This window comes from Anomalospiza imberbis, chromosome 23, assembly GCF_031753505.1.
Source record: "Anomalospiza imberbis isolate Cuckoo-Finch-1a 21T00152 chromosome 23, ASM3175350v1, whole genome shotgun sequence".
Taxonomy (NCBI): Eukaryota; Metazoa; Chordata; class Aves; order Passeriformes; family Viduidae; genus Anomalospiza; species Anomalospiza imberbis.
Window position 1 is genome coordinate 3108938 of NC_089703.1, and position 18491 is coordinate 3127428.

The window sequence follows — 18491 nt, forward strand, 5'->3', positions numbered from 1 at the left end:
GCCGCGATTGGCGGCGCTGTGCAGCGCTTTGCGACAGCCGGCCCTGAGCGGGGGGTTGGCCGGGAGACGCGGCCCGGCCCGCTTGGACCGCCCCGGAGCCGCCGGGAGCGCCGGCCGGCTACGGCCCCGGCCGGCTACGGCCCCGGCCGGCATCTGCCCCGGCCGGCATCTGCCCCGGCCGGCATCTGCCCCGGCCGGCTACGGCCCCGGCCGGCATCTGCCCCGGCCGGCTACTGCCCCGGCCGGCTACGGCCCCCGCTGGCTACGGCCCCGGCCGGCTACGGCCCCGGCCGGCATCTGCCCCGGCCAGCATCTGCCCCGGCCGGCTACGGCCCCGGCCGGCTACTGCCCCGGCCAGCATCTGCCCCGGCCGGCATCTGCCCCGGCTGGCAACCCCCCTGGCTGCCAGCCCCCGGCTTCCAACTCCCCCGGCTTCCAATTCCACCGACTTCCAACCTCTGACTTCCAACCCCCCCGGCTTCCAACTCCCGTCTTCCAACCCCCCCGGCTCCAGGTCCCCCTTGCTCGGGGCCCCGCCGGCTCCTGGTCCCTCCCGTTACCGGGACCCCTCGCTCCGAGCCTCCTCAGCTCCGGAACCCCCGGCTTCCAACCGCGCCCTCCCCCGGGGATCCCCAGCTTCCACGGGCTCCAGGACCCCCCGGCTTCCGAGCCCCTGTCCCCGGGCCCGCCCCAGCCCTGCCCCAGCCCTGCCCCGCTGCCTCTGCTGGGTCCGTGGGTGTCCTGAGCAGCTCCAGCCCAGGGCTGATGCTCTGTGACTCCTACCCGGGTCACTGCACCGGTCATAAAGGCCTGGAGGGTTTTCCGAAATTCCCGTGGCAGTTTACTGACTTGCCACCACTGGCACTACGCGGGAAAAGAAGTTCTTTCTATCAAACTGTATCCCACTGTGTGGTAAATAGAGGAACAAACTTTCTCACGTGGCTTAGATGTGCACGGGAAAGCTTTGTATCCTGAGCAGTGCTCGAAAGACAAAACGAGAAACACGGTTTCAAGGTCAGGCAGAAACACTGTGAGTTAAAGTGAAATGTGAAATTTTCGACCAGGTTGAGGCACAGAACCAGCTCAAAAAAGGGAATCAGAAGAGACAGGTTCCTAATTTCTTCCTGCAAATGAGCAGTTTGGGGGGGTGGGGAGAGCACTGGGACCCAAAACCATGGGTGAGACCCCATTCCTTGCAGGTTTCAGTGCGGCTGCTGGAGTCAGCTTCGAGGCTGCTGTAAGAGCAGAGCTCCGACCCTTCCAGTTTTTAGGAAGCTGCTGCTGCGCCCGGAGCACGTGTTGCACGTACTCACTGGAACATCTGCATTGGCAGCTGGCTCTGTTTAAAAAGACAGGCAGCCGGCTGCAGGCAGCGCACGGAGCAGCACAAACACACAAAGAGGGGGGATGCGCTTGCTGGGCTGGCATAGCTGCAGAACACAAAGCTGTCAAACAGAGACAGCCCGGGTACAGTGGCATAAACAATGAGCCATTCATGATTTTGAGTGTGCAAAACCGCTCTCGTTTTAGACTGGGGAGATTTAACTTCATTAAAATGAGAAACTTGCAGTTTTAAAAAATCCATGTTGAGTTGCAGATCTCAGTCTGAGGTCTGAAGGTGAGGCACTGAACATCTTTGCTGTGCCTTAAACTGTTGAAGCTGCTACAGATTTATCACGGGCTTTGTCAGGGCCTGCAAAGTACCGAAGAAATCTAAAGTGAAAGAATGTCCTTTTTCTTTTTTTTTTTTTTTCTTTTTTTTTTTTTTTTATTTAGGGAAACGGGCAGCTTTGCAAAAGGAAGTTTTCTGAAATCACTGTCTTAGAGAGAAATAGGGTTGTTGCCTGGAATGCTCATGGCTTCAGCATGAGGACTGTTCTGTTTGCCTGTTAATTATGAGGGAATTCCTGCATTGGGAAGAAGGAATGGAAGGAACCGTGCTTTGAACACACTCAAGAATATTCTCCGTGAACAAATAAACAGTAATAGGGATTTTTCGGGATGATGCTGTTATGGATCACGGAGAATATCTTTTAGCTACAGTGTGACCCTTGTAATATGCTTGATTTTTTTTCTCCTCATGCCTTCTTGTTTTGTGTTTGTTTGTTTGTTTTTACCTGGAACCGTGTTATATCTGTGATTTCTGTTAATTTAAAGAGATTATTTACTGACAGGTCTCACATAGGATCTGTGTCAGTGGTAACTCATCAAGTGTCCTGCAGGCTCAAAAGGGTTTCCCTACATCTAAACCTTACATTCACTGCTGTGTAGAAGTGACCATAAAGCAAATGTTAATTTTAAGATGTGTAACTCTCTAAGACATTATTATTTTGCTTATTCTCAAGGGCAGAATGAAATAGAAAAAGATGCCTAGATAAGTGATCAGGGCTACAGCAAGAAAACCCAGCACAAGGCCACACAGATTAATGTAAGACTTAAACACCTGTATATGGCCAGAGAAAACCAGCTACTACAGGGAAACAAAACCACTGCAGATTTTGTGTTCACCAAGGAAATATGGGAGGTGACAGGTAGGAAAGAAGGTATTTTATAAGGCTTCCAGTTTCTAGAGCTGTGCATAACATTACAATCCATTTCTAGTTTGCTTTTTATACATAAATACCCCATAAGTGTCAGCCAGCTGCAGCCCACCAGCAGCTGAAGCTGGCCAGAGAGCGACTCCTCGGCGTTTGCTCGATGCCTGCTCGCCCCTCTGCTCATCCACTGCCCGGTGTCCCAGGGCCGCGGGTGCCCCGCATGCTGCCCGGCCCCCGCAGCCCGGGCAAAGCCGCTGCAGCTCCGGGACCAAACCCACGAGCTCACCCCGCCGCTCCCTCGCTTTCCACGCGGCCCCAGCGCGTCCAGCCCGGCTGCCCTCCCGCCCCTTGCGGGGGCCGGGGCTGCCCGGGAGGAGGAGCCACCGCCTCCTCCGCCGCTTCCTCCGCCCGTCTCCGCCGGGCGGGTCTGGTGCGTGGCACGGCTCCGGCAGCCCCGGCGCCGCCCGCTCCGTCCCGCAGGCACCGCTCCCGGCCGGCGTCCGCTCCCGGAGCGGGGTCCGGGGGGAAAGTGGCCTCCATGGTGCCTCCGGCGGGGCTGCTGCTCTGGGCGGTGCTGGCGCTGCTCGGGGCGGGGGGTGGCCGTGCCTCACGGCAGGAAGGTAAGGGGGCTCTGCTCGGGGCGCGGGGGGCACCGGCAGCGCGGGGAGCGCGGGGAGCGCGGGGGGCACCGGCAGCGCGGGGAGCACCGGCAGCGCGGGGGGCACCGGCAGCGCGGGGGGCACCGGCAGCGCGGAGGGCACCGGCAGCGCGGGGGGCACCGGCAGCGCGGGGGGCACCGGCAGCGCGGGGAGCACCGGCAGCGCGGGGGGCACTGCTCGGGGCGCGGGGGGCACTGCTCGGGGCGCGGGGGGCACCGGCAGCGCGGGGGGCACCGGCAGCGCGGGGGGCACCGGCAGCGCGGGGAGCACCGGCAGCGCGGGGGGCACTGCTCGGGGCGCGGGGGGCACTGCTCGGGGCGCGGGGGGCACCGGCAGCGCGGGGGGCACTGCTCGGGGCGCGGGGGGCACTGCTCGGGGCGCGGGGGGCACCGGCAGCGCGGGGGGCACTGCTCGGGGCGCGGGGGGCACCGGCAGCGCGGGGGGCGCGGGGGGCACCGGCAGCGCGGGGAGCCGGCGCTCAGGCTGGTGGACCGGCATTGGGTGCCGCTGCTGGCCTCCGCGTCCTGCTCTCGCTCCCGAGCGCTGCCCGAGCCGAGCCCACGGCACAGTGTGAGCCCCGGGCAGCTCACGGCTCGGACTTCGGTGAGACAACATCGTTTCATCCCGGTCAAGGGCTCTGGGTCCCACCTGGGCCAGCCCCTCCCTGCTTCTGAACTTAGGCTCAAGAATTAGAGCCTAAGTTCTAAGGTTCTAATTCTTCAAGAATTAGAATAGGTTCAAGAATTAGGTAACCGGAGAGCGTTTGATTCCAGACTGGCCACACTGTGCCTCAAGATCAGGGATGCTCCTAAAATAGCATCAGTGTGTCCCCCCCCGTAAGCAGTTGTAGAGGCTCTGGAGTAGCCGGTAGAACAGCAGAGGATTTGGGCAGCTTCAGAATGTCAGCTGCACTGACGAAGTGGTTCATGCACTGTCACTCTGCCAAGAAGTTTGGATAATTATCTCTGTCTTCATTAGAGAAGTGGCAATTAGGAGGAGGTTTAATCTTGTTGCGTGTAATATTTCCCTTCACGGTGTGATTTGGGTATAACTACCTTTATGTGCATTACTTAATACAGTTAGTGTGTATCTACGGGGGTGTTGGGAGTTCTTTGGCTACAGTGGCATAATTAAAACAAAGAGTCTCTGTGCTATCCTGCTTTCTTTGCACATCCCAAATCTTCCATGGTTTTAGTAAGGTTTTAGAATGCTCTACAGATATAAAACCGAGGGCTGGGAAAGAGAATGAGGTAAATTGGTTAGGAAGAGGAATTTGGAATTAGCTGTTTTCCGAGCCATCGCTTTTGGCATCGCTCAAACAGAAAATGTTTCATCTTTCCTGTGCCTCAGCTTCCCCAGAGTAATGTGAGAGTAATGATACCTGTCTTCTCTCTTGGATGTTGTTTTATATCTGTGCAAAAGCTCTCAACATAGTTATGTGTAGTTGATAGAATTTTAAAAAAATTCTTCTGTAAATGTAATACAGAGATTATATTATCCACTGTCAAATTGTGCACTGTTTTGTTTTTTTTTTTTCTATTTGATCCCCATATTAATGGTATTTTCTTAGACACTATCTTAACAGGAAGTGGCATAGTAAGATTTCCCAAATCACAGCCTAAGGATAAATTCATTCCTTGTCCTAAAATGCAACTGTGCTTTCCCTGTAGACTTAGGACAGAAGTAAATAACTTTAATTTTTTTTTTTTTGTTACTGAACTCATCTGGTCTCTGATTTTTATTCTTTATAAAAACTCAGAAGTTTACTGAGTCATTTCATTGTGATCTTGGTATCAAGTTTCCTGTTCCAGTGCTTTGTTCTTACAGAATCCTTTTCATCTGTAGAGCTCTAAAACCTTCACAAAAGAGGTAAATGTCCTCTTCTATCATCCTACAGATGGAAAACCAGGGACAGCAGGATTAGCTCCTTGTTGCATTGCAGAACCAGCAATACAGCCCAGCTCCCCTGGTTCTGAGCCCAGTGCCTGCTTTGTTAACCACTGTGTGTTTGTGTTTTGCAGCCATGCCATTATTAAGTGTATTTATACAATTCCTAATTGTTAGTGTGGCCCAGGGAGCCTCTGGGCCCAGGAGGCCCAGCTTAGCAGAACAAGCTGCATTTTTACGTATGGAAATTGACTGTGATAAGGGGAAACAGGGATGCATCAATCTGTTCTGGGTGTTTTGAAAAGTTTGTGTGTGATACTGAAAGTAAGAGGCTTTACTGCTCTGTCCTTGAAAGTATCAGTCAGCTGCATGAGTGTTCAGCAAAATCTTTGGGAAAGAGAGGAAAGGGTTAAAGCAGAAGGAGTGGAGGCAACATAGCTCAGCACTTCCAGTGCTGGGCTGAAGGAATGTCTCTTGGGATGGAAAGCCATGCTGCTGCAGAGAGTTCTCAGAACAGAAACTGAGCTTAGCGTCTCTCAGTGTCCTGCCCCACAGGGAATCTGTATCTTGGAATTCTGCTGGGGATGAGAGTGGTCTTTGTGCTGGTTTTTCATGCTCCTGTGAGTTCACAAACTGCATGGGGAGAACTTTTCTGTCTCAGAAATAGGACACTGCTTCCTGTTCTGTGTGAGTCTTTAGCACTCATCCTGTCCAGCAAACTTTTGGCAGTCAAGTTATAAACAGTGTGTGGCTTTCTTGGGATGGCAGCATGAAAATGAATTAGTGATTTATTTAATGTGAGATGCCTGAGATTTTGGGCTGAAATAATTGCATAGGAGTCAGGATCCTTTCTTTCCTTCTTTCATTCTCTTATCATTATCATATGCATTCTCCCCTCATGTACTAGAATTTGAGGGTTGTCTACATTCCTCTCTAACAAACCCATGCTTGTCCCCCTTTTCCTTGGCAGTATAATCCTCACCTTCTCAGAATCCATGAGCTCAGAGATCTCTCAAAAGCTGCCATGGCTTTCTGTGGGCCATCATATGGTTAGAAACTTTGATTGCTTTAACATATTCCCTGAGGATATATGTATTTTACTCATTTGCTTGCTCCCTCTGACTGAGCTGGACACAAGGCACTGGAGTGTGCTGGAGGTGCTAGATTAGGAATGCACTTCATATGTGTAAAAATCTGCCCTTAAAAACTGCACCTATATGGGATTCATATTCTTTTATTTATCACTTTGTGTGTATGTCTAATAAATACAATTAAACCTGGCTTATTGATTGTTCTCAATCTCTCTTCTCTTTTTTATTCTGATGCAGGTAAAGGATTTGAGGAATTTCTTTGGTAATATCTTCTTTCTTCCTGACTTGGAGTCTTACACCTATTTTTCACTTTTGCTGCCTTTGTGAGGTCCATCTAAAACTCCAGCTTCTGGATCCTTCCACTCTAAGACTAGGCAGAATATCAGTTTGGGTACATGAGGGAGATACATCTGGTACATCCATTGAAAAAAATCATTGTTCCAAAAAAAGCCTGCTGAGGCCAAGAAAATGTGCTTTCAGTTTTTCCTGGTATTTTCTGATGTTTAAAATGGATGACCAGGATTTGCATTTAAGCACTGTTGCCAGAGCCTATACAAATTCCTACTTCAGCAGAACTGTTAAGGTGAAGTATAACATTTCATCATTGCAATGAGGAAACCAGAACTTCCACGTAAAAATCATATTCCAGGGTAGCACAGAGAAACTTCTGAAAGAGAACTTCAGGATTAAGTTTTATCATTTTTAAGGGACTTGAAATGAAGAGGAAGTTTGGGAATAGAATGCAAATTAATAGCACAATTAAATTCACATTGAATATGTAGGAAAAACTGGAAAATGCCTCAGGAATGGAGTAGAAAATTGAAGCAGCCATGGAGAGGGAAAAATAAGAGTTAGTCTAATTTTGGTTTTCGCTACATCCAGTCAATGCTGAGTGACAAAAAAGCAGCTCTGTGGGGAACAGAAAGTCAAAACTGCATTGAATTGATGACTTCCAAATGGGCATTTTGTAGTAGTTCTATTATTTTATCTTCAAGTTTAATTTCTTCTGTGCTCCATGTGAGAGAAGAGAATAGTAGCTTTCACTAGCAGGGCAAAAAACCCACTAAATACATTTTACTTTCTGTTTTTTAGCTCAGAACTCAGGCAATGAAATTGTATCTTTACATAATCTCTCATTTTAGACCCACAATCAAGTTAGGTGTGGAGCAGCAGGTTGTGGTTGAAACCACACAAGTTGAGTATCTCTTGTGCTTTCCCCTGTGTGCAGAAAAACTGCTGGTTCTGACTGTTGCCACCAAGCAGACTGAAGGATTCCAGCGGTTCAGAAGATCAGCCCAATTCTTCAACTACAAAGTCCAGGTGATGTCTAGCAGCTTCCATGGTGGTTGGTCAAAGGGAATTTCAGATTGTGGAATGGATCAGACTTGGCCCCACAGTGATGAAATAAAAGCTCAAGAGAGGACACACATCTGCTCAAGTGGCTGAGAAGCTGTGACTGGGTCATTTCTGCAGTACCCTGAGTGTTGGCTTGGGATGAGATCCATAACTCCTGCTCAAGGGAGCCTCGTGGCACTTTTGCACTGCAGTGCCAAGGCACACAGTACAGAGCGTGCTCCTGTCCCCGTGGCTAGGAGTGCTGTGTCACTGTGTTATGTTGTGGCACTGATTGTCCAGCCCAGAGACTGGATCAAAGGCTGCCTAGTCCATTTGTCCTCAGGCTGTTATTTTTGCTGTGATTTGTACTGGGAGTTATCAGGACCACTAAGTTGGTGGGTTCTGGTTCTTTCCTGTGAGCCTTGCTGGGAAAGTGCCCTGTTGAGGTGACCCTGTGCCTGTTGCTGTGTAGGTGCTGGGGCTGGATGAGGAGTGGCGGGGTGGAGATGACCAGCAGCCAGCTGGAGGTGGGCAGAAGGTCCGTCTCCTGAAGTCAGCTCTGAAGCAGTATGAGGATAAGGAGAACTTGATCATCCTTTTTGTAGAAAGGTAATGGTTGCAAAGAATTTGCCATGAACTGGATCTTACAGTGGTTTGGACAGGTCTTCACTGAGAAGAAGTGAACTGTGAAATCAATTGCTTTTGAAAAGTGTGTCCAGATCTCTGGGTTTTTTTCCCGGAATGCTCTATAGTTTCCTGGGAATCACTCAGAGCTGCATCCGTGGCAGTTGGGAAGGTCTGATCTGAATAGGCTGATGCCAATTCCTGCATGAAATTGATAGTGTTGTACCTGATTCTGCCTCAGTGGAATTTGGCTGCCTCTATCTGCAGAGAATGAGCAGACAATTCCTATGGAACCAGACAGGCCTTTCTTACCAGACTTATTTGTTTTATAAGGTGAAGTAGGCTGCAGCACATCCTGAGAGCCAAGAATTAGTCTCCAGAGAGGTGAAGAGAAAGAAAACGATGGGTTGGAGTTTCAGTGTCTTTTCATATGCCCAGCATACAAAACAGACTGCACTTTAATTAGTTGCATTACCAAAAATGTAATACTGTTAAACAGAACTAAAAGAAAGGGATTCACAAAGAATTAACTGTTTCTAGAAACTTTTCTCAATTACATGTTTTTCTGGCTCCATTCCTTTTGTTCTTTTTTTTGTCTGTCTCTCTCTCTAGCTATGATGTGCTCTTTGCTTCGGGCCCCACAGAACTGCTGAAGAAGTTCAAACAAGCCAAAAGCAAGGTGGTTTTCTCAGCAGAGAATTACATCTATCCTGACAGAAAGGTGGAAGCCAAGTATCCTCAGGTGCGAGATGGAAAGCGCTTCCTGGGTTCTGGAGGTGAGACACAGAGCTTGCTTTCAGCTTTCTCCTCCTATTTGACCTGTGGGAGAAGTGGCAAAGCAAACTGAAAGTTGATGAGTCTCTGCAGCAACACAGGGTGTAGTGAGATTTCATGTGAGAGAAGTGAAAGTGCATGTATACAGATAGAGTACTTCTATTTTTTGGTCATCTGGGTTGAAACAGCTCCTCATACTTATTCCCACAGGCTTCATAGGTTATGCTCCAAACCTGAAGAAGCTTGTGGAGGAGTGGAAAGGACAGGATGATGACAGTGACCAACTCTTCTATACAAATATCTTCTTGGATCCAGAAAAAAGAGTAGGTGTATCTAGATTCTGGGTTTCTGAAAGTTTGCATTCTAGCCAGTACCCCCATTTTCTGTTATTAGCAGTTTTTATATTTAAGCATAAAATGTGAATGGGAAGAGAGATGTCTGAAAACAAGTCTTACTGGAGGCTGATACCACTATCTGTAGGTGCTGGTGTTTAAAGTCATTGACTGTGGAGGAACTAACCAGCCTCCTCTCAGGGGATGTGAAACTGCAGAGTGCAGCGTTGACTTAGAGATAGCCAACCTAGCACTGAAGTACATTTTAGGAAAATGCCATGTAGCATCCTACAGAAGCCTGGAATGGAGCCTGGAAGCAGCACTGTGATTCCAGCACTGTGTAGTGCACTGGACAGGCCATCCAGCCCACAGGTCATTCTGGTTCTGGTGTCCCTGCCCAGCTGTGCATTACAGAGGCTGGTCTGTCCCTGGGGACAGACCAAATGCATGGAGAACTCAAACTGTAGCAGCAATTAAATCAAGAGGAAACATTTGAAATAGGGAACTGCTATCAGGCTACAGGGACATTTGCAATTTTTTACCAGCAAGGCTGTTAGAAAATTTAGAACAGCTGGACTTTCTTAGTTCCCCAAATCTGAGTATGGCCTGTGATACTTTAACATGAACAGTCCCTTTAATGTTCTCATCAGCAGTTCTGGCCCTGTGCCACGCAAGGGCTGAGTAATTCCCCTGACTTGGCACTCATCACAGGATGTTAGCACCCTGCTGTCCTTTCCAGTAATCAGTCTTATAGATGCCTCCAGGGACACAGAATTCTGTTAAGTCAGAGCCACACTTTAGTCCCACTCAGTCAGAGTGTGACTTGCAGCAGGGGATAAAAACAAAGATTGCACAAGCTGATCTTGCACCTTACTGTCCTCTGGCTTGTCACTTGTACCTGGGGTAATGCTCGGGGTCACATTTGCCCTGTGCATAGAAGGCAAGAAACTTTTCACAGCAGATGGTTTTGCTGTCTGGCATTCCTGTGTATTATTTGTATTGCGGGGCTTATATGACTGTGTGTAAGACTACTTTATTCATATGATGCAGATTTATTGACACACCCACAGCAGCTTTAAAAGAGGAAGAGAGGGGGTTTGCATAGTTTTTCCTAACAGAATATATTTAACTTGTTCTTGAAAATGGTGAGTTGTCCCAGATTTGAATGAAAATGATGATTATCTGGGAATGTTTAAGGCTTCAGAGTTTGGAGAGTTTGCAATGACTATAGGAATGGGATATATCTTCACTGAGCATAGGGTATGTTGTATGTAAAGAATGGATGCCTTTTGTGTTCTAATTAAGGTTATTTATCTAATTCTTTTAAAGGAAAGTATCAACATCAGTCTAGACCATAGAAGCCGGATCTTCCAAAACCTAAATGGAGCATTAGGTGAGCTGGAAGAAAGAAAGAAGCTCATTTCTCCTTGGAATGCAACTTGCATGTTGACTCCAGAAATAAAGTTATGGCTGAAGGGATTGTATTTCAGAAATGGCTGTCCCCACAGAAAAAGCATCAGTAAAAGTCTCTGCCAGAGTTCTGGGATTTGTTTGCAATTCCACTGAGCCCAGCTACGTTCTCATTGCAATTCCTTCTCCACTTCAGGGAATGCAGGTCAGGTTTTTCATCTTGCACCTCCTTGCCACTTTGATCTCCAGGCATGTCGGATTGCATTAGCCTTGGGGATTGAAACTGGAAGGGACTTTCAGTGCAAGTAATAACACAGAGCCCTGCCTAGGGCTCGCCTGTCTTTCCGCTTCAGAACCATGCTGGAATGCCATGGAGGTGAGAAGCAAGCAGATTTGCCTGTGAACACTCACTGATTGTACCAGGCTTCTGACCTGACCTGCTGATAGATTTTGCTAGTCCTGGCAAGGGGGATTCACTTAACTTTCCTCTCAGTGCTGCCTAATGTTTTCAGTCTTGCACCATTCCATCCTTATTCTGGTCAAGTAAAAAGTGATAATGGCAGTGTAGTTTTTGGCTCCTGTGCTCATTATATCAGTGATAGGCTGCAGCTTGTATCTGTGCTAGTCTTTTCGCAAAGGATTTTGTATGGTTGTGTTGAGGCAATATCCTCAGTGATCTCTGTCGGGAGGATGGACTTTTGTGAGGGGTGACAAAGAGAGACATCAGCTGCATGGGTTCACTCAGGTGCATCACACTTAGGTGAGAAGGGCCTGAGTCCTCCCATCAATAGCTGTGCCTGTCATCAGTCGCTGCTCCCCACTGCAGTTTGTCAATGCCAGTTTTGAAAGAATCTTTCAGTATGGCTTCTGCCAATTCCCAGTCATTGTCCAGCTTCCCAGGCATCCTCCTGTTACTTCACAGGATCGTTCTGAATATTTTTTTCTCCTTTAAAGATTTTGTCTGTAGCCCTTAAACTACTTGTGCACAGTTATCCATTGTCCACACTTTCATCTTTCAGCAGTTTTTCTGTATAAATGAGGCATTGTGCTTCTAATTATCAGTAAAAGCCTTAACATGATGACAATGTCATTTCCAGATGAGATAGTTCTGAAGTTTGAAAACTCACGAGTGAGAGCGAGAAACTTGTTATATGACACTCTGCCTGTGGTGATCCATGGAAATGGACCCACCAAGGTAAGTGGACTGTCCTGAGAGAAAGATTTGGCCTGTGTTTGTTGCAAAGTGACCCTTTAGGCTCGATGGATCAGGTTACTGCCTCCACATATTCTGAATTTCCCTGTGTACCTTTACATTTGAGAAACAATAAGCAGCTCGGGCCCATAGCAGCAAGATGGATCTGGTTCAAAGACCCACATGTAATTGGATGGTCAGGCTGTCATGCTTTTCAGATTCTTTTTAGTTCATAGAGAAGGTAAACAAAGTTCAAATGTGACCCCACAGTGGGGGTGCACACAAAGAAACTCCCCTGCCCTGTAATGCATAATCTGGCAAACTTCCTTTTGCAGCTGCAGCTGAACTACCTGGGAAACTACATTCCTCAAATATGGACATTTGAGACTGGCTGCACAGTGTGTGATGAAGGTCTGCGAAGCCTCGTGGGGTTTAAGGTAAGGCTGCTGTGTCTATTCAAAGCTCTCAAAACAAATCTTACAATTGTTATTACGTGTCTGACGTTAAACATGACTCACCACTTCTCTCCTCTTGTCCCTGAATGTAGGATGAGGCATTGCCAATGATTCTGATTGGCATTTTCATCGAGCAGCCCACCCCATTCCTCTCCCAGTTTTTCTTGCGGCTTCGTAACCTTCATTACCCAAAGCAACGAATCCAGCTCTTCATTCACAACCATGTAAGTGAAGTTGGCTTGTGATGGTCTTAGCAAATGTGGGGAAAATGTACACCTCGTCCTCTACTCTTAACACCTTTGCAACCTTGGGCTAGACTTCCAGGCTGTGTAATCACACTACTTATCTGCAATGGCACCCACAAGATTGCATACTTTTGTGCACTGACACCCATCCAGCTGTGGAAGTGGGCTTGAGAGCTGCTGCCTGGCTACTCATTTTCAAGAACAGGAGGCTGAGTGGCCTGGATGAGCCCATCTTAAGTGTTTTTCCTTACTTTTGGAATAGGAGGAACATCACTTGATGGAGGTGGACTCTTTTGTAGAAGAGCATGGCAAAGAATATCTCACTGTCAAAGTGATTGGACCAGATGATGAGGTGGAGAATGCTGAGGCACGTAACTTGGGCATGTAAGTGAAGAGGCCATACATGATAGCTAGCAGAGACAGCCTGTGTCCAAACTACGACATCTGTTTGTTCTGAGGATTATCCCTATCGAGTGATTGCTCTTCTTTTCTCAGTTACCCTTTCAGTTTTTCTAGCATTAACTCTGATGCCCTTATATATTGGGAAAAAATCAGCTTCCATACCAGCTCACTTTGTCCAGTTTCAGAAACTAAATTCTCACTGGTTCTTTGTTCTGACAGAAGGATAGCCCTCTATCTCCTGACCTCATCTAAATACCCAGTCACAGAGCACAAAGGATATGCACCCATATCTCTGAAGAGGATGAGTGTTGCAGCAAAACTAAGAACTAGTGGGGGAGTATCTTCCTGTCTGTGATCAGGAGCTTTGAGCTCAGGTGTGGATTTGGGCCAGCTATTAATGGGAACCTCTTCAGTTTCAGCTGAAGAATCAGTTTGTTAAATGTGATTTTGGCTGTGTCTCGGTATCTGTTATTGGATACTGATTCTGGTGTGCTTGTACTCTGCTGGCCCTCATGGTTGTTATATTAAACCAAACTCCCCTGAGCACCCAGAAGACCTTTAGCTACCAGGTGAAGGAATTCTTGGTGCTCTGTCCTTTGTCTTCCTCTGGTTTACAGTGTGACTTTCCTTTTCTCTGGCTGTAGGGATTTGTGCAGGAAGGATCCTGACTGTGACTATTACTTTAGCCTGGATGCTGAGGTCGTTCTGAAGAACACAGAGACTCTGAGGATCCTGATTGAACAGAACAAGTGAGTTCTTTGGTCTGAGCAATGCTTACTGGTCATCTCACATGAGGAATTCAGTGCACATCCCTGAGATATTTAGGGAACCAGGAGAGCTGTGCCAGAGATGGTATGTTAGCCAAACACCTCTTACATGTTTGTTTTTTTTTTCCACTGTACTTGTAATCCCTGGATTTTAGGCAGGGGATGTAAATCATCCTTAGCTTTGTTTTTATATTGTCACTAGAACAAATCAGATGATTCTAACAGACCTGGTGGAGGGTGTAGTTACAGAGGAGATTTGGACCATATTTACCCTTTCTTATGTGGCATTTCATTCCAACAGAGTTAACAAAACAGCAACTCTGTAAGTCAGGGAGGAAATAGCTCTTACGGTACTGTGGTTTGTACATATTTTCCTTTTCTTCCTGTGGTAACATTCTGTCCTGCAATTCCTTTTTCTTTCATGCTTCCAGGCTGGTGATTGCCCCCCTGGTAAGCCGTCATGAGAAGCTGTGGTCCAATTTCTGGGGAGCACTGAGCCCTGATGGATACTACGCTCGCTCGGAAGATTATGTGGATATTGTTCAAAGGCGGAGAGTGTGAGTATGCAAAGATGATAAAATCCCTCAAATGTAAAGCTTGCTGCAGCACATTATCATCAAACTGATGTCAAAGAACCAGAAAGTGCAAATGTCTTTGTGTATAGGGAAGGAAAAGAAGTCTCTGCTCCCACTTGGAAGTTGCTTTATTCTCCCCTGAGCAGAGACAATAACATACTTGGGGCACTTTCTTATGATCAGAGTAAGGGTTGGAGAGTGCTGACTGCTGAAATCATCTCATCTTACTCATGTCATGTTTTCCCACCTGGGGATTATAGTTAGTGCGATCCTTAAAATCCTGTAAAGTGCTGTTTAATCTCTGTCGCATCAATTTTCAGGTGATCTTTGAATGGAAGATTCACAAAATGGAATTGTTGATTCATTCATATTCTCAAGGGACCCTCTTTTTATAGGCCATTGTATGTACAGTAAATGCTGGAAATCAGCTTATGCACTGTTGGCTGGTTCAGTTTCTTTAAATCACTGGAAAAAAAAAGTCGATCTCTCTGGGAAGAGATTCAAGCCACTAATTATATCCCTAGCAAAAACACCCAGTAGCAATTAATTGCTTTCCTGGTGGACTAGCATTTGTGCAGCTTAAAAGCTGTGGGCTATATAAGTGATTTTTTGTGGAATGCCAATCTCTATTGGTATGGTTTCTTTCTGCTGTTCTGAGTTGGCTCATTTAGGCAAGCCTGGCTGATGCTGCAGTGCTGCCTGTCATCCTGTCAAGTGCAGCAGTATCTGTCTTAGTGGTATTTCAAGTCTCACTTTTCTTCCACTGTGTTTCAGTGGGCTTTGGAACGTTCCCTACATCAGCAGTGTTTACATGGTTAAAGCCAAGGCTCTGCGCTCGGAGCTTGACCAGGGAGATCTGTTCCACAGTGGCAAGCTGGATGCTGACATGGCTTTCTGCCACAACATTCGGAATCAGGTCAGTCAAGGAGAGAGGCTGGCAGGGGAGAGCTGCGTGCCAGGGTGAAGGGTGCAGGATTAAGCAGTTTCAAGGCATTCAGCTCTGCCAGGGCAGGGATAGGGTGAACTCGTACTAGTCAGTACAGTGCACACTTTGGAACAGCGTGGGATTTCTGTCTTGCTGTGAAACCATGTGTAGCCGTGGACCACTAAACGTGGATAACATTTTTGTTCTTAGGCCTTTTCAGGACTGCTCTAAATGGGATTGACAGGGTAAGAAAGAAGACCCTAATCTCACAGCTGCTGCTCTCTTCTGCTTCCAGCCCTGGCTTACAGGACACACAATTACTGTCTCTGCCTGTAACCTTTCAGAATTTCTCATATCCAGGGTGGAAATAAAACTGAAAGCCCACAGGAGAAAGAATGAGTATATGGACAGGTTGAAGAACTGTCCCGTGCTTGGTTTCACAGTGGCTCTCAGCAATATGAAGCCTTTATTATTTCTCTCTGTCCTGCAGGGAGTCTTTATGTACCTGACAAACCAACATCAGTTTGGACACATACTGTCCCTGGAGAATTACCAGACAAGTCACCTCCACAATGACCTCTGGCAAATATTCAGCAATCCCGAGGTGAGAGAACCTGCATACTCAGAAGGCACAGCAATGTGGGGAGACCTGATAGTAGCTTCATCACTACGGGAAGCCCAGGCTTTGTAATAGGGGTGACTCTCAGGTGGGATGAGGAGCACAGGCACAAAATTTGAAGACGACATGTTTTTGGGATTCATAACACGTGGATCTTCAAAGCTTGTGAAATACTGCTTGCACAAGTGCCTGGCCTTTTATTACCTCTTTAAGCAGGGGCCCCTCAGAAATTACTGGTTTGCTTATGTTCTAATTGCAGGACTGGAGAGAAAAGTACATCCATGAAAACTACACAGCAGCTCTGAAAGGGAAATTGGTAGAAATGGTAAGAAAACATCACTCTTATCCATGAGAATGGGAAATGAGCGTTAGGACAGTGCTTTATCATCTTTATTGTAATTCTCAGGAATAAGCAGTTGAACACAAGAGACATGACCTTGAAAGTACTTTTAGAGTCAAATCATTCCAGCTCTCTTAAGTGGAAGTGGGAAGTATATCAGAAGACAAATTTCTATCCTCAATATTTTAGTTTCCTTCCACTTACTCAGTCTACACTCATTTTAGCCTTACTTCTTTTGCCTCAAGCACCTGTCCTTGTTTCTGCTGTTCTCACCTGTATGCTATCTGCAGCCCTGCCCAGATGTTTACTGGTTCCCCATATTCACTGACACTGCCTGTGATGAGCTGGTGGAAGAAATGGAACATTATGGCCAGTGGTCCACAGGTGACAACACGGTAAGTAAAAGCAGGAGCTCTTTCGAGATCTGGGCTACACCATTTTCTGTGCATATCTGGTGATAGCAGTGCTTCCTGTGGGAGGGCATTAGATCCTGAATTAAACCAGAAAAGTGGAGACAATACTTTAATTTTGCTCCTGATTAACTCTGATTTTTCCCTGAGTCCTCTTTAGTGTCTCTGAAGTTCTAGTGTTCAGCATCTCTGATGGTAATATTGTTTCCCTTAGGGTTTAATTATGGTTTGAAATGAGATTTCCATCCTGTAAATTCTGATAAACAAACATAATATTTATTTGTAGTTACTAGGAACAAGTACTTTTCATTCCTGAAGTCTAAGATTCCCATCCTTACGGGTATTTCTGTTGATTTTATTTCAGGACAGCAGAATACAAGGAGGATATGAGAATGTCCCAACTATTGATATACACATGAACCAAATTGGCTTTGAAAGAGAATGGTATAAGTTTCTTCTGGACTATATTGCACCCATCACAGAGAAGCTGTACCCAGGATACTACACCAAGGTATGTCCACCTTAACAGCAAAACTCCTGGTCAGCTCAGCACCTCCTCCAGCTGCAGCTTTGTGACAAGAATCCTCCAGCAATACACACACTATTTCCCAGTACAGAGGAACTGACCCTGCAGTGTGACCCAAGTATGTGTATTAGGAGATACACAATTTCTCTTCTGCCTGACTGTTGCCTTTCTCCTTTAGCAGTGGGATGCAATTTCAGTGTTAGACCCTGCTCTGCAGCTCAGAAGCCACAGACCACTATAGCCCTCTAACAGAGTGTGCTTTGTGCTTCTCTCCCAGACCCAGTTTGAACTGGCCTTCGTGGTTCGCTACAAACCTGACGAGCAGCCGTCCCTAATGCCCCACCACGACGCGTCCACCTTTACCATCAACATTGCCTTGAACAGAGTTGGCATCGACTATGAGGTGAGTGTCTGCCAGAGCTTCAGGAGTGCAGCTCACCGCCTGGGGCACCTGAAAACCCTTCCCTCATCCACATCAGGCTTCTTTGCACTAAGGATTACGATTAATGACTGGCTTGGGCTAGGAAAGGGATTTTTGAATGTGTCAGAACGCGGGAGATTCCCCAAGCACCTTGTCACATTTTCAGAAGTGCTGTCTGAAGGCAGGGACCCCTTCCCTGAGGTGCTTTTTCCAAGCTGATGCGTCTCTTGTGTTCCCACCAGGGAGGAGGCTGCCGGTTCCTGCGCTACAACTGCTCCATCCGAGCTCCACGGAAAGGGTGGACCCTTATGCATCCAGGACGCCTGACGCACTACCACGAAGGTCTTCCAACCACCAAAGGAACCCGCTACATTGCAGTGTCCTTTCTTGACCCCTAGAGTTCTGCTTCCCAGGAAGGGCCTTTCCCTGGCCCTGCTCACTGCTGACTTTGAGTAGAAACAGGGAATGTTGCTGAAAGTGTCTAAGGCATTGTTCAAAGCTATTTGGATTCGATTTTTATATGATTTTTAATATGATTTTTAATGATTATCTGAGGCTCCACTACTGGAGGACTCCACTCTCTGATACTGCAGGTAATATCTAGGAATATTGCTGTAGAAGTCCAAAGGAGATTTTGTGCCTTCAGTTTTGATTCTGTTCCTCATCCACTGTTTCTTGAAAGTGCTGTTTACTTGAACTTTTATCAGTGATTAATTTGCTTTAAAAATGGTTTTTTGGACCGGAAATCCAGCTTTTTGGAGGCAAGTTACAAGCTGGAAGCCTGTTTTCATCCGCAGCATATATGGGACTGGATGTTACACAGTAATTCCTGGACATTATTCCAAATATAAACCAATCAGGGAGCTGACTCCAGGAGTCGTAATAGTTGCGTGTCACACCAAATGAAACTGAGTTGGAAGAGCCTGAAGATCATCTGATTCCTTACCTCTTTGCTGTCCTTGCAA

At 47.2% G+C, this 18491-nt stretch overlaps 1 protein-coding gene across 1 annotated transcript; it reads left to right on the plus strand.

The window, feature by feature from the left end:
• Positions 1–2999: 2999 nt before the first annotated feature.
• PLOD1 (procollagen-lysine,2-oxoglutarate 5-dioxygenase 1) lies at positions 3000–18454 on the plus strand. The gene is made up of 19 exons (XM_068171391.1): positions 3000–3157; positions 7403–7494; positions 7982–8118; positions 8746–8909; positions 9118–9230; positions 10569–10632; positions 11747–11844; positions 12177–12278; positions 12389–12520; positions 12804–12925; positions 13588–13692; positions 14142–14267; positions 15060–15201; positions 15701–15814; positions 16089–16154; positions 16460–16564; positions 16944–17090; positions 17383–17508; positions 17769–18454. Exons 1-19 carry the CDS (start codon positions 3076–3078, stop codon positions 17922–17924), a joined length of 2193 nt encoding a protein of 730 aa, XP_068027492.1. The 5' UTR covers positions 3000–3075; the 3' UTR covers positions 17925–18454.
• The last annotated feature ends 37 nt before the right edge of the window (positions 18455–18491 follow it).

Coding starts and splice junctions, on each gene's coding strand:
- PLOD1 (XM_068171391.1), top strand. CDS start 3,076: ATGGTGCCTCCGGCGGGGCTGCTGCTCTGGGCGGTGCTGGCGCTGCTC. Junction 13,693..14,141: donor ATCCTGATTGAACAGAACAA/GTGAGTTCTTTG, acceptor TCATGCTTCCAG/GCTGGTGATTGCCCCCCTGG. Junction 15,815..16,088: donor AAATATTCAGCAATCCCGAG/GTGAGAGAACCT, acceptor TTCTAATTGCAG/GACTGGAGAGAAAAGTACAT.